The following is a 27,079-nucleotide window of genomic DNA, read 5'->3' as shown; positions in this document are numbered from 1 at the left end:
TACATTTAATCTTTTCACAAATAGTTTCATGTTCAAACATTTAAATTGCACAACAACTCCATGTGAATCTGATAACTAGAATGTGTAGACTTTCCCAGATACAGTTTATGTCGTCCTGTCATCAGTCATAATGTCTCAGATGACAACCGAACTGACATCATATTCATTAAGTACCAACACATATTTTCAACTAGTTCTATTACCGAAATATGTTTCCTTTCCCCCCACCGTTTGATGTTCCCAGACTCTCTATGTTTAACAAATGCTATTCAAGAGTCCTTCAGTAGAGTCAAGAGAGAGAGGGGAGAAAGGTATTTATGGAGGGGTCATAAACCTTACCCACAGGCCAACATCGTGACAACTGATTGGCTCAAATGCATTAAGAAGGAAAGAAATTCCACAAATTAAAGGCACACCTGTTAATTTAAATTAATTCCTGGTGACTACCTCATAAAGCTGGTTGAGAGAATACCAAGAGTGTGCAAAGCTGTCATCAAGACAAAGGATGGCTACTTTGAAGAATCTCAAACATAAAATACATTTTGAGTTGTTTAACACTTCTTTGGTTAGGACATGATTCCATATCTGTAATTTCATAGTTTTGATGTCTTCACTATTATTCTACAATGTAGAAAATAGTAATAATAAAGAAAAACACTGGTACTGTATATATATATATATATATATATATATATATATATATTTATATATATTTATATTTTTATATTTAGTAACTCAGTCCTGCTTTAAACCTACTCTGGAAAGTTGTAATAGTAGAATGCACAAGGTGACATTTCATGTTAGTCATTGCATACCTTTAGATAGCTTTTTATATTTTTTATTTCATAGATATTGTTGTAATTTTTTTGTGACTCAAATATCACATGAATATACATTAGACATGGCAAAATGTATAGAATTGCAAGAAAATGTGGTTTAAAACTGCAAAATGTTCTTTACACCCCATGACAAAATGTGTTGAATTGCAGTAAATAAGCTTTAAACCTGCAAAATTCGCAAGATTTCACCAATGGCAGAAGGGGGGCCCCTACTGAAAAAGTCTGAGAACCCCTGGTCTAGGACATTTAAACTCAGCAAAAAAGAAATATCCCTTTTTCAGGACCCTGTCTTTCAACGATAATTCATAAAAATCCAAATAACTTCACAGATCTTCATTGTGTAGGGTTTAAACACTGTTTCCCATGCTTGTTCAATGACCCTTAACTTCTTCGATATAGGGGGCGCTCTTTTAATTTTTGGATAAAAAAACATTCCCGTTTTAAACAAGATATTTTGTCATGAAAAGATGCTCGACTATGCATATAATTGACAGCTTTGGAAAGAAAACACTCTGGCGTTTCCAAAACTGCAAAGATATTATCTGTGAGTGCCACAGAACTGATGGTACAGGCGAAACCAAGATTAAATTTCAAACAGGAAATGCCCCAGATTTTGAAGGCGCTGTGTTCCAATGTCTCCTTATATGGCTGTGAATGCGCCAGGAATGAGCTTACACTTTCTGTCGTTTCCCCAAGGTGTCTGCAGCATTGTGACGTATTTGTAGGCATATCATTGGAAGATTGACCATAAGAGACTACATTTACCAGGTGCTCGCTTGGTGTCCTCCGTCAAAATTATTGCGTAATCTCCAGCTGTGTGTATTTTTCCATTTGGTTCAGAGGAGAAACCAAACTGCCACGAATGATTTATCATCGAATAGATATGTGAAAAACACCTTAAGGATTGATTCTAAACAAGGTTTGCCATGTTTCTGTCGATATTATGGAGTTAATTTGGAAAAAAGTTTGGCGTTGTAATGACTGAATTTTTGTTTCTTAGCCAAACGTGATGAACAAAACGGAGCGATTTCTCCTACACAAATAATCTCTTTGGAAAAACTGAACATTTGCTATCTAACTGAGAGTCTCCTCATTGAAAACAACCGAAGTTCTTCAAAGGTAAATTATTTTATTTGAATGCTTTTCTTGTTTTTGTGAAAATGTTGCCTGCTGAATGCTAGGCTTAATGCTATGCTAGCTATCAATAATCTTACACAAATGCTTGTGTAGCTATGGTTGAAAAGCATATTTTGAAAATCTGAGAAGACAGTGTTGTTAACAAAAGGCTAAGCTTGTGAGTGAATATATTTATTTCATTTCATTTGCGATTTTCATGAATAGTTAACGTTGCGTTATGGTAATGAGCTTGAGGCTATGATTACGCTCCCGGATACGGGATTGCTCGACGCAAGAAGTTAAACAATAAATGAACATGCACCTGTGGAACGGTCGTTAAGACACTAACAGCTGACAGACAGTAGGCAATTAAGGTCACTGTTATGAAAACGTAGGACACTAAAGAGGCCTTTCTACTGACTCTGAAAAACACCAAAAGAAAGATGCCCAGGGTCCCTGCTCATCTGCGTAAATGTGCCTTAGGCATGCTGCAAGGAGGCATGAGGACTGCAGATGTGGCCAGGGCAACACATTGCAATATCCATACTGTGAGATGCCTAAGACAGAGCTACAGGGAGACAGGACGGACAGCTGATCGTCCTCGCAGTGGCAGACCACATGTAACAACACCTGCACAGGATCGGTACATCCAAAGATCACACCTGCAGGTGTGGTACAGGATGGCAACAACAACTGTCCGAGTTACACCAGGAACGCACAATCCCTCCATCAGTGCTCAGACTGTCCACAATAGGCTGAGAGAGGCTGGACTGAGGGCTTGTAGGCCTGTTGTAAGGCAGGTCCTCACCAGACATCACCGGCAACAACGTCAACTATGGGCACAAACCCACCGTCGCTGGACCAGACTGGACTAGCAAAAAGTGCTTTTCACTGACGAGTCGCGGTTATGTCTCAACAGGGGTGATGGTCGGATCCGCGTTTATCGTCGAAGGAATGAGCGTTACACTGAGTCCTGTACTCTGGAGCAGGATCGATTTGGAGGTGGAGGGTCGGTCATGGTCTGGGGCGGTGTGTCACAGCATCATCGGACTGAGCTTGTTGTCATTCTAGGAAATCTCAACGCTGTGCGTTACAGGGAAGACATCCTCCTCCCTCATGTGGTACCCTTCCTGCAGGCTCATCCTGACATGACCCTCCAAGCATGACAATTCCACCAGCCATACTCCTCGTTCTGTGCGTGATTTCCTGCAAGACAGGAATGTCAGTGTTCTGCTATGGCCAGCGAAGATCCCGGATCTCAATCCCATTGAGCACGTCTGGGACCTGTTGGATCGGAGGGTGAGGGCTAGGGCCATTCCCCCCCCAGAAATGTCTGGGACCTTGCAGGTGCCTTGGTGGAAGAGAGGGATAACATCTCACAGCAAGAACTGGCAAATCTGGTGCAGTCCATGAGGAGGAGATGCACTGCAGTACTTAATGCAGCTGGTGGCCACACCAGATACTGACTGTTACTTTTGATTTTGACCCCCCCCCCCTTTGTTCAGGGACACAATATTCAATTTCTGTTAGTCATATGTCTGTGGAACTTGTTCAGTTTATGTCTCAGTTGTTGAATCTTGTTATGTTCATACAAATATTTACACATGTTAGGTTTGCTGAAAATAAACGCAGTTGACAGTGAGAGGACATTTCTTTTTTTGTTTATATATAGGGTATATAGAGTTTATATATATTATATATATCAATATAGAACAGGATTATCTATTGTCACGCCCTGACCTGAGTATTCTTTGTTTTCTTTATTGTTTTGGTTAGGTCAGGGCGTGACATGGGTGATGTATGTGTCTTCGTACTGTCTAGGGGTTTTGTAGGTTTTTGGGGTCGTTTACTATCTAGGTGTTTATGTATGTCTATGGTTGCCTAGAGTGGTTCTCAATTAGAGGCAGCTGTTTATCCTTGTCTCTAATTGGGAACCATATTTAGGCAGCCATCTTCTTTGGGTATTTCGTGGGTTATTGTCTATGTCTATGTCTATTTGCCTGTACCTGCACTAGTATTATTATAGCTTCACGTTCGGTTTGTTGTTTTTGTATAGTTTGTTCGGTGTTCTTCGTCTTTATTAAAAAGTATGTATTCTAATCACGCTGCGCTTTGGTCTCCTCCATACGACGAACGTGACAGAATAACCCACCTTAAAAGGACCAAGCAGCGTGATTGGGAGGAACAACGCTTAATGTAGAAATGGACCCTGGAGAAGGACGAATGGGTAACAACCTGGGAGGAGATTGAGAGTTGGTCGATCGATCCAGGGAGAGTGCCTGCATGGGATTCTTTGGAACAGTGCGAGGAGGGATACAGGAGAATGGAGGAACGGCGAAGATATAAGGGTACATGGCTAGCACAGAAGCCCGAGAGCCCGAAGTCAGGTAGGAGACCTGAGCCAACTCTCGTGCTTACCGTGGGGAGCATGTAACTGGTCAGGCACCGTGTTATGCAGAGATGCGCATGGTGTCTCCAGTGCGCATTTCTAGCCCGGTGCGCTATATTCCAGCTCCTCGCATTGGCCGGGCTAGCATGAGCATCCAGCCAGGACGGCTTGTGTCAGCTTTACACTCCAGACCTCCAGTACGCCTCCACAGCCCAGTACGTCCTGTGCCTGCTCCCCGCACTCGCGCTGAGGTGCGTGTCCCCAGCCCAGTACCACCAGTGCCAACACCACATACCAGGCTTCCTGTGCGTCTCCAGAGCCCTGTACGCCCTGTTCCTCCTCCCCGCACTCGCCCCGAGGTGCGTGTCTCCAGCCCAGTACCACCAGTGCCGGCACCACGTACCAGCCCACCAGTGCGCCTCCAGGATCCAGTACTCCCTGTTCCTGCTCCTCGCACTCGCCCTGAGGTGCGTGTCCCCAGCCCGGTACCTCCAGTGCCGGCACCACGCACCAGGCCTATAGTGTGCCTCGGCAGTCCAGTACGCCCTGTTCCTCCTCCCCGCACTCGCTCTGAGGTGCGTGTCCTCAGCCCAGTACCACCAGTGCCGGCACCACGCACCAGGCCTACAGTGCGACTCGTCAGTCCAGAGCGTCCGGCTACAGTACCCAGCCCAGAGCGTCCGGCTACAGTACCCAGTCCAGAGCGTCCGGCTACAGTACCCAGCCCAGAGCGCCTGGCAACAGTACCCAGTCCAGAGCGTCTGGCAACAGTACCCAGTCCAGAGCGTCTGGCAACAGTACCCAGTCCAGAGCGCCTGGCAACAGTACCCAGTCCAGAGCGCCTGGCAACAGTACCCAGTCCAGACTGTCCGGCAACAGTACCCAGTCCAGAGAGTCCGGCAACAGTACCCAGTCCAGAGAGTCCGGCAACAGTACCCAGTCCAGAGAGTCCGGCAACAGTACCCAGTCCAGAGAGTCCGGCAACAGTACCCAGTCCAGAGCGTCCGGCAACAGTACCCAGTCCAGAGCGTCCGGCAACAGTACCCAGTCCAGAGCGCCCGGCAACAGTACCCAGTCCAGAGCACCCGGCAACAGTACCCAGTCCAGAGCGCCCGGCAACAGTACCCAGTCCAGAGCGTCCGGCAACAGTACCCAGTCCAGAGTGTCCGGCAACAGTCTACAGACCGGAACCTCCTACGGCGGGCCGCAGACCGGAACCTCCTACGATGGGCCGCAGACCGGCACCTCCTACGTCGGTTCACAGTCCGGAGCATACCACGACGGGTCGCAGACCGGAACCTCCTACGACGGGCCGCAGACCGGTACCTCCTACGTCGGTTCACAGTCCGGAGCCTACCACGACGGGTCGCAGTCCGGAGTCTACCACGACGGGTAAATGACATGTTTATTCAGCCTTTATATTACTGTAGGCAATGCTGCAGCAAATGTAGGTCACTTGAAACAAAGAAAAAAACTTGAGATGAGATGATAGGTCTACATGCATTGTGAACTGCGCTTCATACTGAGATGAGCTGTCTGTCCACACCCTGAGCGTTGATGATTCATCATACAGAGGCTGGAGAGAAACCATATTTAGACATTGCATATAATTTATCAGTTCCATTTCATGCCATGCTGTTCATATACATAATTTATTATAATTGACCGTTTTTTAGCAGATATTTATCCCGGAAAAAGGGAGTGGTACCTGTACCCCCACTCATTGACTCGGTACCGGTACCCCCTCTATATATATCTTTGTTATTGTTATTTTATTGTGTTACTTTTTTACTTTAGTTTATTTCAGTAAAGATCTTTCTTAACTGCATTGTTGGTTAAGGGCTTGTAAGTAAGCATTTCACAGTAAGGTCTATAACTGTATTCGATGCATGTGACAGATACAATTTGATTTGGTTTTATGGTTATGGGCGGTAAATCCCATTAAACTTGGTAACTGGGTTCCCGCCATTCAACCCTAGCCTGTACTCTCCCTCTCATTCCCAGCCCTGTAAATCAGGCCAGGGTAGCTCTTCTCAGGCAATGCATACCTTTAGAGTAGGGGTGTCAAACTCATTCCATGGAGGGCCGAGTGTCTGTGGGTTTTTGTTTTTTCCTTTCAATTAAGACCTAGACAACCAGAAGAGGGGAGTTCCTTATTAATCAGTGCCCTTAATTAATCAATGGTGTACAAGGGTGTACTTCAGCTCTCCATGGAATGAGTTTGGCACATGATTTAGAGGTACTATTGCTGTCTCTCATCACTCATGTCTGTTTAACATTTAACGTAAAAACTGTAGTCAACTATGAACTTCAACTTAGTTCACATCAGTGAAAATGGAGATATACAATGCATGTATCCAAAATGGGTGGAAGGCCTTTCAGCTGCTCATCAGTGACGCAAAGCCCAACTCAGCAGAGTTGACTGTGAGCAGCTTAAAGAGAAATACTACTGGCGACAGCAACGCAATGCCAAGTTATTTTCGGAGTTGCTTTTTAGGGACCCCCATAAAGATTCAATTTACAGCCAAATTCACAAGGAGGTCAGCGCTGAGCCTGTATCCATTATTCATTGTCAGCCGACACATTTTTCAGTAATTGTTCATAACCACTGTGTCAGCAGTGGAGAGAAAACACTTTTTGCAGTCACTTAAGAGCCATGGCATGTTGGTGAAACTCTGCTGCCTACTCGGTTATTGTGACAAAAGAGCCTGATCAGATATATGTAATTACACTTTACTCATAGTCTCATACCATATCCAGTATCCACCACTCACTTACCAAAAGTATATGGACACCTGCTTGTCAAAAATCTCATTCCAAAATCATGGGCATTCATATGGAGTTGGTCCCCCCTTTCCTGCTATAACAGCCTCCAATCTTCTGGGAAAGCTTTCCACTAGATCAAATCAAATCAAATTTTATTTGTCACATACACATGGTTAGCAGATGTTAATGCGAGTGTAGCGAAATGCTTGATAGATGTTGCAACATTGCTGCGGGGACTTGCTTCTATTCAGCCACAAGAGCATTAGTGGGGTCGGGAACTGTTTAGTGGGGTTGGGAACTGTTGGGCGATTAGGCCTGGCTCCCAGTTGGAATTCCAATTCATCCCAAAGGTGATCAATGGGGTAGAGGTCAGGGCATTGTGTAGGCGAGTCAAAGTTCTTCCACACCGATCTCGACAAACCATTTCATGCTGAAACTGAAAAGGGCCTTCCCCAGACTGTTGCCACAAAGTTGGAAGCACAGAATTGTCTAGAATGTCATTGTATGCTGTGGCGTTAAGATTTCCCATCACTGGAACTAAGGGGCCTAGCATGAACGGTTGTGCCGTTGTTGCTCCTAGACGTTTACACTTCACAATAATAGCACTTACAGTTGACTGTGGGAGTTCTAGCAGGGCAGAAATTTGACAAACTGACTTGTTGGAAAGGTGGGATCCTATGACAGTGCCACGTTGAAAGTCACTGAGCTCTTCAGTAAGGCCATTCTACTACCAATGTTTGTCTATGGAGATTGCATGGCGGTGTGCTCAAATTTTATACACATCAGCAACGGGTGTGGCTGAAATAGCCGAATCTATTAATTTGAAGGGGTGTCCACATACTTTTATACATATAGTGTATGTGTTGAGTGTAGAGGGAGGACAATTGCATCTAGCGAAATATGATTCACAATGCAACTTTTATTTTAAATGCAGTAATCGTGATGAGCAAAATAATGGCAAATATTTTGATATTTCATATAGTTAGATACTTACCTTAAATTCCACACATAGCTTAGTTCACACATAGCTGCAGTAGAGTATATATCACACAAAATATATGACAACATGCCAGAATGTATTCAGATACATGTGCATTAGAGAGGTGCAAAAGTCAAATGTACTCCACTGTTAGAATGCATGGGGACATCAGGGATTTTCAGAGCATGGGTTTAACTATAACAAAGCCATTCTCGTGAGTTGTCTTTTTATGACTCCCTTAAGGATATTATTCTGTCCTTGAGGAACAACAGAGAAATAGAAGAGATTGATTTTAGATTGCTTTGATAACACACAGTGATGCACACACACACACACACACACACACACACACACACACACACACACACACACACACACACACACACACACACACACACACACACACACACACACACACACACAGTCCCGGAGCTACAACTCTAGCGGAGGTTAAGATCTAGAAGTTCAGCATAGGAACAGAAGGTTGTGGTGTAATAGCACTATGTCACTATGAGATAGAGAGAACAAGGTCACTGCACAGGCAAACTAAAACTAATCAAACCTGCCTCTTTATAGAGAAAGAATTTACAGTGGTTGCTTTTTCTGGTTTATATCTGAAACAATAATTCCGCAGGAACACCATGGACAAAAAGGAAATGGCAGTTTGCCCACTGGTGTTCATTTTCAAAGATGGGACGCATTGTAAAGACTGGAACTCACAGTAGCTTGCTTAATTGCCATAGCTGAAGGCGCTCTTCTTGGATGAGAGCGAGGTTGACATTTACATGCTTAGCAAAACGTCTTTGATTACCTGTTTATGAGATACAAGATTTGATCAGAGTTTGGCAGATATTGTGAGACACACTGAGAACAACTCTCTCTGATTAGAGGAATACTGCCATCCACACGGCCAAGAGATTTCAGGTCCCCTACGAGCAGTGACAGCCAAGCAAAATGATTTACCAGTCTGCCAGTGAATTGTTATGATGAGGTTACAACCTTACAGATTACCACTGTATGTTTGTGGGTGACTGAGTGTGGGTGTGAAGCTGCACACAGAATGAATAAGACATCACAAGGTACAAATCTATATTTTTGGGACTGTTGTGGTACCAATAATGATATTAAAAGAGAGAGAAGGAGATGATAAACTCTAGCTCTTAGCTATTCAACAAAAGCATCTAGCAGAGCTTCCTGTAGATAGGGGAGTCGACAAGATAGTACCATCAGATAAGAACAATTACCAACAACTTCCACAGCAACTACAACAAAACTTCTGTTGCATTTCTGGCTTCCAGTGGCAGAGACAATAACACTTTTACTTTCCATAATAATACATTCTGTCCTGACAAAAAACTTGGGTGGTTTTATTAAAAGTTTAAGGACTTGTTTAGATTGCACGGCTGTGTGCTCAATTTTATACACCTGTCAGCAACGGGTGTGGCTGAAATAGCCGAATCCACTCATTTGAAGGGGTGTCCACAATTTTTAGTGTAAATGAATATCTATAACTTGAAACTAAGTGTTTCTCACTACCTAGATTTTGAGTGTGTGTGTAGTGTAAAGTTAATATGTTAATCAAAAACAGATCCAGAATGAGACTAACCATTTTCAAATTGTTAGTACAGACTAGGCATTCTACTACGCATGTAGCAATAGGGCAACTACATGGACACAGGATAGAAAATAACTCTAAGGACTATGTTTGCACCATTTCCTAACACCTTGAGTAATTGTTGTGTCAGATAACTCAACAATAATTATACAAAGCTAAGAGACCACAACCTTGTGGCATGTGGCATCCTGTTATCTCTAATTCTCTCCTTCTCTCTTTCTTTCTCTCTCTCGGAGGACCTGAGCCCTAGGACCTGAGCTCCAGGACTACCTGACATGATGACTCCTTGCTGTCCCCAGTCCACCTGGCCATGCTGCTGTTCCAGTTTCAACTGACCTGAGCCCTAGGACCATGCCCCAGGACTACCTGACATGATGACTCCTTGCTGTCCCCAGTCCACCTGGCCATGCTGCTGCTCCAGTTTCAACTTCCACCTGACTGTGCTGCTGCTCCAGTTTCAACTGTTCTGCCTTATTATTATTCGACCATGCTGGTCATTTATGAACATTTGAACATCTTGGCCATGTTCTGTTATAATCTCCACCCGGCACAGCCAGAAGAGGACTGGCCACCCCACATAGCCTGGTTCCTCTCTAGGTTTCTTCCTAGGTTTTGGCCTTTCTAGGGAGTTTTTCCTAGCCACCGTGCTTCTACACCTGCATTGCTTGCTGTTTGGGGTTTTAGGCTGGGTTTCTGTACAGCACTTTGAGATATCAGCTGATGTACGAAGGGCTATATAAATAAATTTGATTTGATTTGATTTGTTATTGTTCTGGCTAAGCCAACAGTAGCGACGGACTAGAACATCTCCAGCAGTGCTTTTGACACCGTTTCTGACATTGAGAATCACTGACCTGAAAAAATCAAATGGCCGCCCGTGTTACACACACAGTGGGATCCTGTGCCATCTGCATGAAGTGAAAAATCTACCATGCCACTTGCATCCTAACTCCCAGCATGTAATGTGACAGAAGACAGTAATGACTGCACTGTCAGCTCAAACAGCAGTCATAATAACATTACAGTCATTTATTTAACATGGCAATCTTGATTGCTGTCCTTGAATTCTGACTGGGTAATCAACCTCAACGTTCATAACCCTGCCTTCAGCAGCCTTATCTAGGTCTGCCAACCAGGGACAGAGTGACTTTACATGCACCCTAGAGAGAGCCGCTATTCTCTCAGCCTCTAAAATGGAAATCCATTATGGATGATTATTTAAAGCTGCAGAATTGTTGAATTATGACCGCATAGGTTTTTTAACTAGCACGCCAGACCATTGTCTTACTTTTTCTATGCATTATTAATATATTTAAACAGAAGCCAAATCCAAGTAAGAAACCATATGCATTTTTAATGGATCTATATATCAGATTATTCATTTCAGTAGAAGTTAAAGGCGGCCAAGCCAACCTTAACAGTAAATCCTTGACTGGTGGCAATTAGCAGGCCAGCAGCTAACACACTTCCTGTCCCTGTCTCCTCTTAATGAGTTCCAGGCAGCCATCTAACTCATTTGCATATTCAATTGCAGGCTTGGCAGCCAGACACACATCTTCCTCAGACTGTTTAACATTACTCCTGACCCTTACAGCCTTACAGAACTGGAAACAGAGATGAAGGACCTAATAGGAGAGGATCTAGGAGTATCTGTGGATTATGTGTTACCCAAGGAACAGGAACCAGAGAGAGAGAGAGGGTGCATATCGGTGGATTGTGAACAAAAAACAACTATTATCACTAAAGTTCATGTGTGGTCATTGACTGCTTGATTCTATTACTGGCAAGGAAATCAAATAAAAGCCCTCCCATTACATTTGAATTATGTTGTACATTTAGGTGTGGAACACATTTCAGCAGTGCCTTATTCAACAGTGTCAGATCAGATATGTCCCCCAGTATGTGTTGGGGTTTGGTCCTAGCTGATGTAGTGTGGGGCCTGGCCCTGGCCCTGAAAGAGGGTTGCCTGCCTGCCTGCCTCTGGATGGATCCAGCTGCTGCTTAGATGTGCTGCGATTCACAGTGTGACCAAACTGGAGACTGGGGCGGCTCCTACTGCAGCCCATAAAGCTGGCACACACAAATGATAAGCGTTCAAATTACAGATAAGCCCAGACGCCACGGACAAGGATAATACATCAATGAAGGTGAGTGATGAGGCCGATTTGTCCACTGATGAGACGTGGATGAAAACTAATGTCAAGTACCTAGGTGTCAGCTGGCAAGAGGACAACTCCCCTGTTTGATGAATGACTGAGCGTGGTTATTCATAGTATCAACACAGTGTTATTGATATATTCACACTACAGTAGATGATGTTTCTAGAATCAACTAGACAGCGACTGGCACCGGCAGAGAGTGAAACCATAAATTAACCGCTAGGGTAAATCTGAGAAGGATCAAGGACTGTGACTGTTAATTGATATCAAATATTCCAGGTATTATATTAAGTTTGCCAATATCAAACAAAGGTCCTGTGGAGGTAATATAATCATCTAATCTTCTGCAACAATATCCATCACAATCTCTCAGAGGTGGCACTTTAATATGAGTTTTTATTGCATTTCTGTATTTGCATTCAACTACTGAGGGTACGAGACTTCACTCACAGGCTCTGGTATTTTCATTAAGATAAATAATGTGCATTTCATTCCTTTCTTACCTCGGGGGTTGAAACAAAGAGGTGTGCTCACATTGTGAGTTTCTTTGGCCTAATAAATCACGTCAGAAACCATTATTATTTAATCATTACATCCCATTATGACTGCTGTGTCATCTCCCTGCCTTCATCTCTGTGGATGAACTTCTATTCATCTTTATGACTCTTTATGTAATCTAATGAAGCAGTCACCTCATGAGAATAATTAAGGTATAGCCGTAAACATGGGAAGGCCAAACTGAGCAGAATCCAAAACCCCCTTTACACTATAAAACACTGTAACATATACAGCATCATTCAACATTGCCATCTTGGGAAATTGAGCCTATGATTTAAAAAATGCCTGTAATGAAATACATCCAGTTTCTCGTTGAATGCAAACTATGATATACATAATTAGCAACATTGTGCAGTAGATCGGAATCCCAGGATGACTTATTGAAACGGAACACACTTACTGTGATGATCAGCATGATGCCTTTCAGGAGGGTCAGTAGCGACGTGATTGGCTGAATGACCATCTGAGCCAGCAGGATTCCAAGAGAGAGTGTCCAGGTAAACCCAGGAATGACATAGATATGGCTGTAGAGACAGACAGACAGACAGACAGACAGACAGACAGACAGACAGACAGACAGACAGACAGACAGACAGACAGACAGACAGACAGACAGACAGACAGACAGACAGACAGACAGACAGACAGACAGACAGACAGCATTAATGGCACGCAATCAAAATAGCTCCCAAGATTAATAGACATTTGTTTTGTGTTAGGCTAATAGCTGTGCATCATTTTCTAAAGAGAGACCACTATTTTTCAACAAAGACCTGTCCTTAGTTTCCCTTCATCAGCAGAAAGCATTGGTAATCACATAAAAAGAGCCTACAGATAAATTGTTGGAAGGCAAGCAATTTTGATATGCACACAAAGTAAATGGTTTTCCCTCTGGACTATAGGCCTATAGTATACGTCTGTTGTCAAATACTACTAATGCCATTAATAAATATGATTAGCATACATAGTGGCATACAATGGCCTCATTTCTCACTCAAATCATTTGGTTTGGCCAAAATGGACGGTGGAGACGGTGGATCCCACTAAGAGGGACTGAAATAACCTATTGATTAGTGCCTACAAGGGGATCACTTGAAATTCACTGGGGTTTTTCTCTCCAATAACTGGCCTGCTCTCTGAGCCAATATCCAGCAGATATCCTAAGCCAATAACATGTTCTTAATAAACCACTCAAGCATTCACATGGGCTGCACCCAGTCCAACTAGAAATACAGTGCCTTGCGAAAGTATTCGGCCCCCTTGAACTTTGCGACCTTTTGCCACATTTCAGGCTTCAAACATAAAGATATAAAACTGTATTTTTTTGTGAAGAATCAACAACAAGTGGGACACAATCATGAAGTGGAACGACATTTATTGGATATTTCAAACTTTTTTAACAGATCAAAAACTGAAAAATTGGGCGTGCAAAATTATTCAGCCCCTTTACTTTCAGTGCAGTAAACTCTCTCCAGAAGTTCAGCGAGGATCTCTGAATGATCCAATGTTGATCTAAATGACTAATGATGATAAATACAATCCACCTGTGTGTAATCAAGTCTCTGTATAAATGCACCTGCACTGTGATAGTCTCAGAGGTCCGTTAAAAGCGCAGAGAGCATCATGAAGAACAAGGAACACACCAGGCAGGTCCGAGATACTGTTGTGAAGAAGTTTAAAGCCGGATTTGGATACAAAAAGATTTCCCAAGCTTTAAACATCCCAAGGAGCACTGTGCAAGCGATAATATTGAAATGGAAGGAGTATCAGACCACTGCAAATCTACCAAGACCTGTCCGTCCCTCTAAACTTTCAGCTCATACAAGGAGAAGACTGATCAGAGATGCAGCCAAGAGGCCCATGATCACTCTGGATGAACTGCAGAGATCTACAGCTGAGGTGGGAGACTCTGTCCATAGGACAACAATCAGTCATATATTGCACAAATCTGGCCTTTATGGAAGTGGCAAGAAGAAAGCCATTTCTTAAAGATATCCATAAATAGTGTTGTTTAAAGTTTGCCACAAGCCACCTGGGAGACACACCAAACATGTGGAAGAAGGTGCTCTGGTCAGATGAAATCAAAATTGAACTTTTTGGCAACAATGCAAAACTTTATGTTTGGCGTAAAAGCAACACAGCGCATCACCCTGAACACACCATCCCCACTGTCAAACATGGCGGTGGCAGCATCATGGTTTGGGCCTGCTTTTCTTCAGCAGGGACAGGGAAGATGGTTAAAATTGATGGGAAGATGGATGGAGCCAAATACAGGACCATTCTGGAAGAAAACCTGATGGAGTCTGCAAAAGACCTGAGACTGGGACGGAGATTTGTCTTCCAACAAGACAATGATCCAAAACCTAAAGCAACATCTACAATGGAATGGTTCAAAAATAAACATATCCAGGTGTTAGAATGGCCAAGTCAAAGTCCAGACCTGAATCCAATCGAGAATATGTGGAAAGAACTGAAAACTGCTGTTCACAAATGCTCTCCATCCAACCTCACTGTGCTCGAGCTGTTTTGCAAGGAGGAATGGGAAAAAATGTCTGTCTCTCGATGTGCAAAATTGATAGAGACATACCCCAAGCGACTTACAGCTGTAATCGCAGCAAAAGGTGGCGCTACAAAGTATTAACTTAAGGGGGCTGAATAATTTTGCACACCCAATTTTTCAGTTTTTGATTTGTTAAAAAAGTTTGAAATATCCTATAAATGTTGTTCCTCTTCATGATTGTGTCCCACTTGTTGTTGATTCTTCACAAAAAAATACAGTTTTATATCTTTATGTTTGAAGCCTGAAATGTGGCAAAAGGTCGCAAAGTTCAAGGGGGCCGAATACTTTCGCAAGGCACTGTAGTTACTCTGAATAATACACAGGTTATTTATTTACTGGAACAAAATAAATGACCTCTTCAAACTGATAAAGGTAATTACAGCCAAATTCCCATGCAGACGAATAAAAAAACTAAGTTACAGGGAGCTCACTTTGACTCCACACTTGAGCCACCTTGCTACAGCTGCAACCATACAGAACACCCAGGCAAGTGTCCCTGTGCTCTTGCACTGCAATCAAATCAAATTGTATTTGTCACATGTGCCGAATAGAACAGGTGTAGACCTTGCAGTGAAATGCTTACTTACAAGTCCTTAGCCAACAATGCAGTTTAAAGAAAATACCTAAACAAGTAAGAGATAAAAGTAACAAATAATTAACAGCCTTGTCTCAGGATGGTAAGTTGGTGGTTGAAGATATCCCTCTAGTGGTGTGGGGGCTGTGCTTTGGCAAAGTGGGTGGGGTTATATCCTTCCTGTTTGGCCCTGTCTGGGGGTGTCCTCGGATGGGGCCACAGTGTCTCCTGACCCCTCCTGTCTCAGCCTCCAGTATTTATGCTGCAGTAGTTAATGTGTCGGGGGGCTAGGGTCAGTTTGTTATATCTGGAGTACCTCTCCTGTCCTATTCGGTGTCCTGTGTGAATCTAAGTGTGCGTTCTCTAATTCTCTCTTTCTCTCTCTCTCTCTCTCTCTCTCTCTCTCTCTCTCTCTCTCTCGGAGGACCTGAGCCCTAGGACCATGCCCCAGGACTACCTGACATGATGACTCCTTGCTGTCCCCAGTCCACCTGGCCGTGCTGCTGCTCCAGTTTCAACTGTTCTGCCTTATTATTATTCGACCATGCTGGTCATTTATGAACATTTGAACATCTTGGCCATGTTCTGTTATAATCTCCACCCGGCACAGCCAGAAGAGGACTGGCCACCCCACATAGCCTGGTTCCTCTCTAGGTTTCTTCCTAGGTTTTGGCCTTTCTAGGGAGTTTTTCCTAGCCACCGTGCTTCTACACCTGCATTGCTTGCTGTTTGGGGTTTTAGGCTGGGTTTCTGTACAGCACTTTGAGATATCAGCTGATGTACGAAGGGCTATATAAATACATTTGATTTGATTTGATTTGACAAATAATTAAAGAGCAGCAGTAAAATAACAATAGCGAGGCTATATACAGTACAGGGGGTACCGGTACAGAGGCAATGTGCGGGGGCACCAGTATCAAGATAATTGAGGTAATATGTACATGTAGGTAGAGTTATTAACGTGAGTATGCATAGATAATAACAGAGAGTAGAGTAGAGGGGGGGGTAATGCAAAATTCTGGCCAGCCATTTTTTTTTAGATATTCTGCGTCATATGGCTTGGGGGTAGAAGCTGTTTAGAAGCCTCTTGGACCGAGACTTGGCGCTCCAGTACCGCTTGCCGTGCGGTAGCAGAGAGAACAGTGTATGACTAGGATGGCTAGAGTCTTTGACAAATTTTAGGGCCTTTCTCTGACACCGACTGGTATAGAGGTCCTGGATGGCAGGAAGCTTGGCCCCAGTGATGTATTGGGCCATACGCACTACCCTCTGTAGTGCCTTGTGATCGGAGGCCAAGCAGTTGCCATACCAGGCAGTGATGCAACCCATCAGGATGCTCTCGATGGTGCAGCTGTAAAACCTTTTGAGTATCTGAGGACCCATGCCAAATCTTTTCAGTCTCCTGAGGGGGAATAGGTTTTGTCATGCCTTCTTCACAACTGTCTTGTTGTGCTTGGACCATGTTAGTTTGTTGGTGATGTGGACACCAAGGAACTTGAAGCTCTCAACCTGCTCCACTACAGCCCTGTCGATGAGAATGGGGGCGTGCTCGGTCTTCCTTTTCCTGTAGTCCACAATCATCTCCGTTGTCTTGATCACATTGAGGGAGAGGTTGTTGTCCTTGCACCACACGATCAGGTCTCTGACCTCCTCCCTATAGGCTGGCTCATCATTGTCGGTGATCAGGTGATCCCTGTTGTGTCATCTGCAAACTTAATGGTGTTGGAGTCGTGCCTGACCGTGCAGTCATGAGTGAACAGGGAGTACAGGAAGGAACTTCAACCCTATTCTTAACCTATTGTACATACAGTATATGTACTAGTTAAAAATGTGACCTGAATAATATTCACAGATTTCAAAACATTATGCTCTTTCCATGACATAGACTGACCAGGTGAAATGTTTAAGCTTCGAGACAATTGAGACATTGAGATTGTGTACATGTATGTGTACCATTCAGAGGGTGAATGGGCAAGATACCTTGTAGAGTCGATACCTTGTAGAGTCCATACCCCGACGAATTTAGTCTGTTCTGAGGGCAAAATGGCGGGTACAACTCAATATTAATGTTTTGTACTCTCAGTGTACAGTGTGTACTGTAACAGCGTTTGATTGCAACTTTTGTCCATCCCCTCATCCCAGTATGACTTCAAAGTCAATGGACTGTAGCCTGTCTGATGTTACTGACTGAGGTTTTTTTCAGCCAAAGACAATATGTGATGAGCTTTGCTTTGAGGTTGTCCAGATGCATTAACAGAGAGTATAGTCGAGTGGCTGAATTCAGTCAACATTAAATAAATGCTTGGTTATGCATGGTATAAAATACACATTTCTGATACACCTGTACTATAAATGTATGTATAACTTTTAGCAGCCAGATATGAATAGGTCATTTCATGCTTTGAATTCTGAAATCTATCGATCCTCCTTGTGATTTCTTGCTTACAGCATTATTTTCTTCCCCAAATATATTATCATAAAGAGCTCTTTCCATTGTTAACTGCTGAGCTGCTGAATATTACTGTGACAGTTATAACAGACAATCAATAAACCCCTTGTCTAAGTCCCACACATCTCTTTGAAATAGATTTGCTTTGAAGGCCATGATTTGTCTGCATGTTTTCCCAAATGTGCGCTGTAGGCATGTGGGTACAGAGGGGAGGGTTTGCTGGGAGGCTGGGGGCAGCATACAGTACATTCAGAAAATATTCAGACACCTTGACTTTTTTCACATTTTGTTAGGTTACAGCCTTATTCTAAAATTGATTAAGTTGTTTTTTCCTCATCAATCTACACATAATATGAAGATGGCGCCAGAGGTGATGGCTGCCGTCTTATCGGCTCTAAACCAACCAGGCTATTTTGTTTGTTTTTTCGCATTGTTCGTAACTTGTTTTGTACATAGTGTTGCTGCTACCATCTCTTATGACTGAAAAGAGCTTCTGCGATTACTCACCTCAGATTAGACAAAGTGTTTTTCTTCAATGAGTCAGACGGGACGGAGGAACTACAGACACCCGTCCAGGCCCAGATCCCCGGAATTAGCTGGAGAAGGAAACTGAGATTTCGTGGCAAAAGATCAGAGTGCCTTGTGAGGATCAGGCAACGAGTAGCTAACCTGCCTTTGCCTTCCATCCTGTTAGCTAATGTTCAATCACTGGAGGAAAAAAATGGGACGAACTGAAAGCACGTATGTCCTACCAACGGGACATTAAAAACTGTAATTTGGGGCGGCACCGTAGCCTAGTGGTTAGAGCGTTGGACTATTAACCGGAAGGCTGCAAGTTCAAAACCCCCGAGCTGACAAGGTACAAATCTGTCGTTCTGCCCCTGAACAGGCAGTTAACCCACTGTTCCTAGGCCGTCAGTGAAAATAAGAATTTGCTCTTAACTAACTTGCCTAGTTAAATAAAGGTAAAAAAAATAAAAATGTTTCATCGAGTCGTTGCTGAAAGACGACATTAAGAACATACAGCTGGCGGGTTATACACTCTATCGGCAGGATAGAACAGCAGCCTCTGGTAAGACACTGGATGGGGGCCTATGCATATATGTAAACAACAGCTGGTGCACGATATCTACGGAAGTCTCAAGGTTTTGCTTGCCTGTGGTAGAGTATCTTGATAAGCTAGAGAGTTTTCATCTGTATTTTTCGTAGCTGTCTACATATCACCACAGAACGATGCTAGCACTAAAACTGCACTCAATGAGCTGTATACCACCATAAGCAAACAGGAAAACGCTCATTTAGAGGTGGCGCTCCTAGTGGCCGGGGACTTTAATGCAGGGAAACTTAAATCCGTTTTACCAAATTTCCACCAGCATGTTAAATGTGCAACCAGAGGGAAAGAAAATCTAGATCACCTTTACTCCACACACAGAGTACAAAGCTCTCCCTCGCCCTCCATTTCGCAAATCGGACCATAATTCTATCCTCCTGATTCCTGCTTACAAGCTCAAATTTAAGCAGGAAGCACCAGTGACTCGGTCAAAAAAAAAAAGTGGTCAGATGAAGCAGATGCTAAGCTACAGGACTGTTTTGCTAGAACAGACTTGAATATGTTCAGGGATTCTTCCGATGACATTGAGGAGTACACTACATCAGTCACTGGCTTCATCAATAAGTGCATTGATGACGTCCTCCCCACAGTGACTGTACGTACAGTGGGGAGAACAAGTATTTGATACACTGCCGATTTTGCAGGTTTTCCTACTTACAAAGCATGAAGAGGTCTGTAATTTTTATCATAGGTACACTTCAACTGTGAGAGACGGAATCTAAAAATTCCAGAAAATCACATTGTATGATTTTTAAGTAATTAATTAGCATTTTATTGCATGACATAAGTATTAAAGGCACCGCATAAATTAACAGGAACCGCATCGATTTTATGCAACGCAGGACAAGCTAGATAAACTAGTAATATCATCAACCATGTGTAGTTAACTAGTGATTATGTTAAGATTGATTGTTTTTATATGATACGTTTAATGCCAGCTAGCACCTTACCTTGGCTCCTTGCTGCACTCGCATAACAGGTAGTCAGCCTGCTACGCAGTCTCCTCGTGGAGTGCAATGTAATCGGCCATGATCGGTGTCCAAAAATGCCAATTACCGATTGTTATGGAAACTTGAAATCGGCCCTAATTAATCGGCCATTACAATTAATCGGTCAACCTCTAGTCTGTAGCCATGAAATGCTTTGAAAGGCTGGCCATGGCTCACATCAACAACATTATCCCAGAAACACTAGACCCACTCCAATTTGCATACCGCACCAACAGATCCACAGATGATGCAATCTCTACTGCAATCCACACTGCCCTTTCACCCCTGGACAAAAGGAACACCTATGTGAGAATGCTATTCATTGACTACAGCTCACATTCAACACCATAGTGCCCTCAAAGCTCATCACTAAGCTAAGGACCCGGAGACTAAACACCTCCCTCTGAAACTGGATCCTCGACTTCCTGATGGGCCGCCCCCCAGGTGGGAAGGGTAGGTAACAACACATCTGCCAAACTAATCCTCAACATGGGGGCCCCTCAGGGGTGCGTGCTCAGTTCCCTACTGTACTCCCTGTTCACTCATGACTGCACAGCCAGGCACGACTCCAACGCCATCATTAAGATTGCCAATGACACAACAGTGATAGGCCTGATCACCGAAAACGATGAGACAGCCTATAGGGAGTTCAGACACCTGACCGTGTGGTGCAAGGACAACAACCTCTCCCTCAACATGATCAAGACAACGGAGATGATTGTGGACTACAGGAAAATGAGGATCGAGCACGCCCCAATTCTCATTGACAGGGCTGTAGTGGAGCAGGTTGACAGATTCAAGTTCCTTGGCGTCCACATCACCAACAACCTAACATGGTCCAAGCACACCAAGACAGTCATGAAGAGGGCACGACAAAACCTATTCCCCCTCAGGAGACTGAAAAGATTTGACATGGGTCCTCAGATCCTCAAAAGGTTTTACAGCTGCACCATCGAGCGCATCCTGACGGGTTCCATAACTGCCTGGTATGGCAACTGCTTGGCCTCCGACCGCAAGGCACTACAGAGGGTAGTGCGTACGGCCCAGTACATCACTGGGGCCAAGCTTCCTGCCATCCATCTATACCAGGTGGTGTCAGAGGAAGGCCCTAAAAATTGTCAAAGACTCCAGCCGCCCTAGTCATAGACTGTTCTCTCTGCTACCGCACGGAAAGCAGTACCGGAGCGCCAAGTCTCGGTCCAAGAGGCTTCTAAACAGCTTCTACTCTCAAGCCATAAGACTCCTGAACAGCTAATCAAATGGCTAACCAGACTATTTGCATTGCCCCCCCTCTACACTGCTGCTACTCTCTGTTATTATGCATAGTCACTTTAATAACACTACCTACATGTACATATTACCTCAATTACCTTGATACTGGTGCCCCCGCACATTGCCTCTGTACCGGTACCCTCTGTATATAGCCCCACTATTATTATTTACTGCTGTTCTTTAATTATTTGATGTTCTTATCTCTTACTTTTGTTTGTATTTTCTTAAAAATGCATTGTTAATTAACGGCTTGTAAGTAAGCATTTCACTGTAAGGTCTACCAAACCTGTTGTATTCGGCACATGTGACAAATACAAATTGATTTGATTTGATAATACCCCATAATGACAAAGCAAAAAAACGTGTTTTTTTTAGCAATTTTTGCAAATTGTAAAAAATAAACTGAAATATCACAAACATATGTATTCAGACCCTTCACTCAGTACATTGTTGAAGAACCTTTGGCAGCGATTACAGCCTTGAGTCTTCATTGGTATGACGCTACAAGCTTGGCACACATCTTCAAACATCTGCTATCTGAGCAGCTAACCGATCGCTGCAGCTGTACATAGTCTATCGGTAAATAGCCCAATTTTACCTACCTCATCCCCATACTGTTTATATTTATTTACTTTTCTGCTCTTTTGCACACCAATATCTCTACCTGTACATGACCATTTGATAATTTATCACTCCAGTGTTAATCTGCAAAATTGTAATTATTCGCCTACCTCATCATGCCTTTTGCACACAATGTATATAGACTCTTTTTTTCTACTGTGTTATTGACTTGTTAATTGTTTACTCCATGTGTAACTCTGTGTTGTCTGTTCACACTGCTATGCTTTATCTTGGCCAGGTCGCACTTGAACTTGTTCTCAACTAGCCTACCTGGTTAAATAAAGGTGAAATACATTTTTTTTTAAACACCTGTATTTGGAGAGTTTCTCCCATTCTTCTCTGCAGATCCTCTCAAGATCTGTCAGTTTGGATGTGGAGCGTTACTGTACAGCTATTTTCAAGTCTCTCCAGAGATGTTAGATCAAGTACAAGTCCGCGCTCTGGCTGGGCCACTCAAGGACATTCAGAGACTTGTCCTGAAACCACTCCTGTGTTGTCTTAGCTGTGTGCTTAGGGTCGTTGTCCTGTTGGAAGGTGAAACTTTGCCCCAGTCTGAGGTCCTGAGCCCTCTGGAGCAGGCTTTCATCAAGGATTTCTATGTACTTGCACCGTTCTTCTTTGCCTCAATCCTGACTAATTTCCCAGTCCCTGCCGCTGAAAAACAACCCCACAGCATGATGCTGCCACCACCATGCTTCACCGTAGGGAAGGTGCCAGGTTTCCTCCAGATGCGACGCTTAGCATTCAGGCCAAAAGTGTTCAATCTTGGTTTCATCAGACCTGAGAATCTTGTTTCTCATGGTCTGACAGTCTTGAGGTGCCTTTTGGCAAACACCAAGCGGGCTATCATGTGCCTTTTACTGAGGAGTGGCTGCCGTCTGGCCACCCTGCCATAAAGGCCTGATTGGTGGAGTGATGCAGAGATGGTTGTCCTTCTGGAAGGTTGTCCTTCTGGAAGGTTCTCCAATCTTCACAGAGGACCTCTGGAGCTCTGTCAACAGTGACCATTGGGTTCTTGGCCCTTCTTGCTCAGTTTGGCTGGGTGGCCAGCTCTAGGAAATTTCTTCCATTTAAGAATGATGGAGGCCACTGTGTTTTTGGGGACCTTCAATGCTGCAGAAATGTTTTCGTACCATTCCCCAGAACCTGTCTCGGAACTCTACGGACAATTCCTTCAACCTCATGGCTTGGTTTTTGCTCTGACATGCACTGTCAACTGTGGGACCTTATATAGACAGGTGTGTGCCCTTCCAAATGATGTCCAATCAATTGAATTTACCACAGATTAACTTTAATCAAGTTGTAGAAACATCTCAAGGATGATCAATGGAAACAGGATGCACCTGACATCCATTTCGTGTCTCATAACAAAGGGTCTGAATACTTATGTAAATAAGGTATTTCAGGTTTTTAATTTATTTAACCTTTATTTAACAAGGCAAGTCAGTTAAGAACATATTCTTATTTACAATGACGGCCCACCCCAGCCAAGCCCTAACCCAGACAACGCTGGGCCAATTGTGCGCCACCCTATGGCACTCCCAATCATACAGCCTGGAATCGGACCAGGATCTGTCGTGACGCTTCTAGCACTGAGATGCAGTGCCTTAGACCGCTGCGCCACTAACATTTCTAAAAATCTGTTTTCGCTTTGTCATTATGGGGCATTGTGTGTAGATTGCTGAGGATTTTTTAAAAATGTAATACATTTTAGAATAAGGCTATAACGTAACAAAATGTGGAAAAAAATCAAGGGGTCTGAATACTTTCCAAAGGCACTGTAGGCTGTGTGGGGAGAGTGACAGTGTGAAATAATAGCATCCACAGGCCAGATGGGAGTATTGACAGTGTGGATTTGTCTATAACATCCTTATTTCTGCACGCTGGAGCTGACACCACACCAGAGTAGCATGATAGGGCATACCGCCATAAGGGAAACAAGAACCATTCTTAAAACCTGGACTCTGAATCGCTCACTACAAGCTCACTGGAAAAGAAATTGAATTGCTCACTACAAGCTCACTGGAAAAGAAACATCTAAGGCTGGCTTTGCTGGCTTTTACTAACTAATGAGAAATATAGCAGGAAGCTAAATAAGAAGATAATGAACTCACCACTTTTAAATCACAAACTATACATTTTTGCATCACAGAAAAACAATAAATAGCTCTCAGGAATAACTCTGAATAGCTTTACAACCGTAACATCCCCCCATTAGTGTTACTCCTATTACTTACTGACTTACTACTCTTGGGCAGTTTGGCTATTCAAATCCATGCCCTTTCAGACTAAACAGAGGCAGGAGGATATATGTTAGTATGATAATAAAGTGAGGCTAGATGTCTGTGTAGATTCATCAGCCTGCCATCCCAGGGCCCCTCTTCACAAAGCACTTTTCAAATGAAATACTCTAGCAGGCCACACCAAGAGGAGAGGAGGAGATAGCAGTAAGCAGCAAGCAATAACACAGCTCAAAGCGTTTAGAGATAATTTTCCCAGATAAATAAACAGATTAATTATTCATATCCGAGGAACTTTAAAGTGCTTTCATGGTTTGGTTGCTTGGTAGATAAATGGATCCTTTCAGCCTGATAACAGAGTATTATTTCTTGTTGTGGAATTTGTCTCTAGTGTATGTTTTCAGAGGAAAGCTAGAGGAAGTGCTTTAATTAAAATGAAAAAGCTCTGTACTCCGAGCTCCACCTAACTCAAGGGCAAAAGGAACATCAGAGCAACTTTTAAGAGGTAAAAGGCAAGTTTAGGAGATCAAATCCTGTGGTGATTTTAGATAGCCTTGGTGATTTACCTCACACTCTTTCACATAAGAGGTTAAGATATTTTCGAATAAAAAATATAAACATCCAAACAAACAACTCATCAAACCTGGGAATACAGTGTGTGAAAGTCTATACATAGAACTAACTATCCTTTTCCTCAAACATTATCACCATTTCCCATCAGAGGCCCAACTGAACTGGCAAAAGAGATTGAGATACGCAATTATCTCAAGGACAGACCCAGCAGAAATGACAGAAACTAGCACCAGGTTGCAATTAGAGGCACTTTTTTATTGAATTAAGATACCGTATGCTGTTCTTGGAGAGGCTACCAGAGTCTGCTTATTCAATTTTCCTGTTTATGTGTGGAGCTAGTGCTGAATACTGATGGCCACTTCAACATGGAACCTGACAGATACTGACTTGAATTTTACCGGTTACTTTTTGAAAGGGCACCTTTGATTTCATTTCTAAGATGTTGGAGAAAAAGAAGCACCTATTTTATATGTTGTTATATGAATAGATTAAAGAAATACAATTTATTTTTCATGAATATATGACAATGTGAATCTTGATATGTGTAGTGAGAAAAACAAAAATAATGTATTCTCTATATCAAAAAGATTTCTCAGATATTGTATAAAGTATTATTTCTGTTTTGTTCTTCTTGTAAAACCGGTGTTTATACTGAAAAAGAGACCCTGCCTTTGGGCAAGATATAATGAGTGCATTTCTAAGTTGTGGTGTTTCAAGTTGTGCGAAAATACATTTTTATTGTACAGACAGAGGCCGTAATCCTTTCAGTTACGACAGTAGTTACTTGAGAAATCTCAAATATGAGTTAAAAGTAAAACATTTAGAGTAATGATAAAAGGGAATGAATTATTCAAAGCAAAGCTTTCTAAAGACTAAGACTTTAAAGAGAAACAGTCTTACAAAATTACAGAAACATGAGGAGCGATATTCACAAGGACCTACTGCCCGAATCCAATAAATATATAAATAAAATACAAAAAGCCACAATGTTTTATGTTCGTGTTTAAACATCATGGTGTAGTCTTAATTATGCTTTCCTTACATCTCGACTAAAACTTAAGACTTACTATTAAAAAACATTGTGTTCTAATTTGCTTGAGGTGTGCAGCTACATACACACTGAGTGTACAAAACATTAGGAACACATGGTCTTTCCATGACAGATTGACCAGGTGAATCCAGGTGAAAGCTATGATCCATTATTGATGTCACCTGTTAAATCCACTTCAATCAGTGTAGATGAAGGGGAAAAGACAGGTTAAAGAAGGATTTTTAAGACTGGAGACAATTGAGACACGGATTGTGTATGTATACCATTCAGAGGGTGAACAGGTTTGACTGTGTCAAGAACTGCAAAGCTGCTGGGTTTTTCACGCTCAACAGTTTCCTGTGTGTATCAAGAATGGTCCACCACCCAAAGGACATCCAGCCAACTTGACACAAGTGTGGGAAGCATTGAAGTCAACACGGGCCAACATCCCTGTAGAACGCTTCGACACCTTGTAGAGTCCATGCCCCGACAAATTTAGGCTGTTCTGAGGGCAAAAGGGGGTGCAACTCAATATTATATCCTAATGTTTTATACACTCAGTATAAAACGCTTAATGTACTAATGGGGAATGAAGCATTCCAGGGACCGACCAGGACCAACCCTGCTTAGCTTCAGCAGCATGCCACCCTGCATCCCTCTGCTGGCTTTCTGCTGAAGCTAAGCAGGGTTGGTCCTGGTCGGTCCCTGGAATGCTGCTGGAAGTGGTGTTGGAGGGCCAGTAGGAGGCACTCTTTCCTCTGGTTAAAAAAAATAATATATCCCAATTCCCCATGGCAGTGATTGGGGACGTTGTCCTGTGTAGGGTGATGTTAAATGAGTGTCCTGACTTTCTGTTATTCACTTATTGTAAGAGAATGGGTGTTAACCCCAGTGTAATGGCTAAATTCCCAATCAATTTACCTGGGAAATTATGTAGTGACAGCCATTACGATATTCTCAAAATAGTCTAGTGTTATGACAGCACAACTCAAGCTAAGTGTTATGTTTGAAGGCTGTCAATTGCACTGCCAATAAGATAAAGAAGACCTTGTTAGCCAAATGGTTTAGCTTTACTGATATGGCCCTAATCCTAAAATTTGAACCCTAATTTACCCCAGTTAATCACTCATCCGGCCTATTGAAGTCATAATTGGCAAAGACAATGAGAAGTACTTACACCTCAAAAGGGGTAAAGAGTAAACAGTAGAACATGGAAACTACCCACACACTATAATGAGA

General features: G+C 43.0%; 1 protein-coding gene across 1 annotated transcript in view; it reads right to left on the bottom strand.

Moving 5' to 3' along the window:
* si:ch211-51h4.2 overlaps positions 1-27,079 on the bottom strand; it is a 105,256-nt gene that overhangs the window by 49,613 nt on the left and 28,564 nt on the right. The window contains exon 8 of the mRNA XM_024421689.2: positions 12,822-12,945. Within this exon, the coding sequence (XP_024277457.1) occupies positions 12,822-12,945 (124 nt within the window). The remainder of the gene's footprint in view (positions 1-12,821; positions 12,946-27,079) is intronic.

The sequence above is a fragment of the Oncorhynchus tshawytscha genome, linkage group LG05 (assembly GCF_018296145.1).
Source record: "Oncorhynchus tshawytscha isolate Ot180627B linkage group LG05, Otsh_v2.0, whole genome shotgun sequence".
Lineage (NCBI taxonomy): Eukaryota > Metazoa > Chordata > Actinopteri > Salmoniformes > Salmonidae > Oncorhynchus > Oncorhynchus tshawytscha.
The sequence above is the reverse complement of the archived record's forward strand: the minus strand, read 5'-3'. Positions and strand labels throughout refer to the sequence as shown.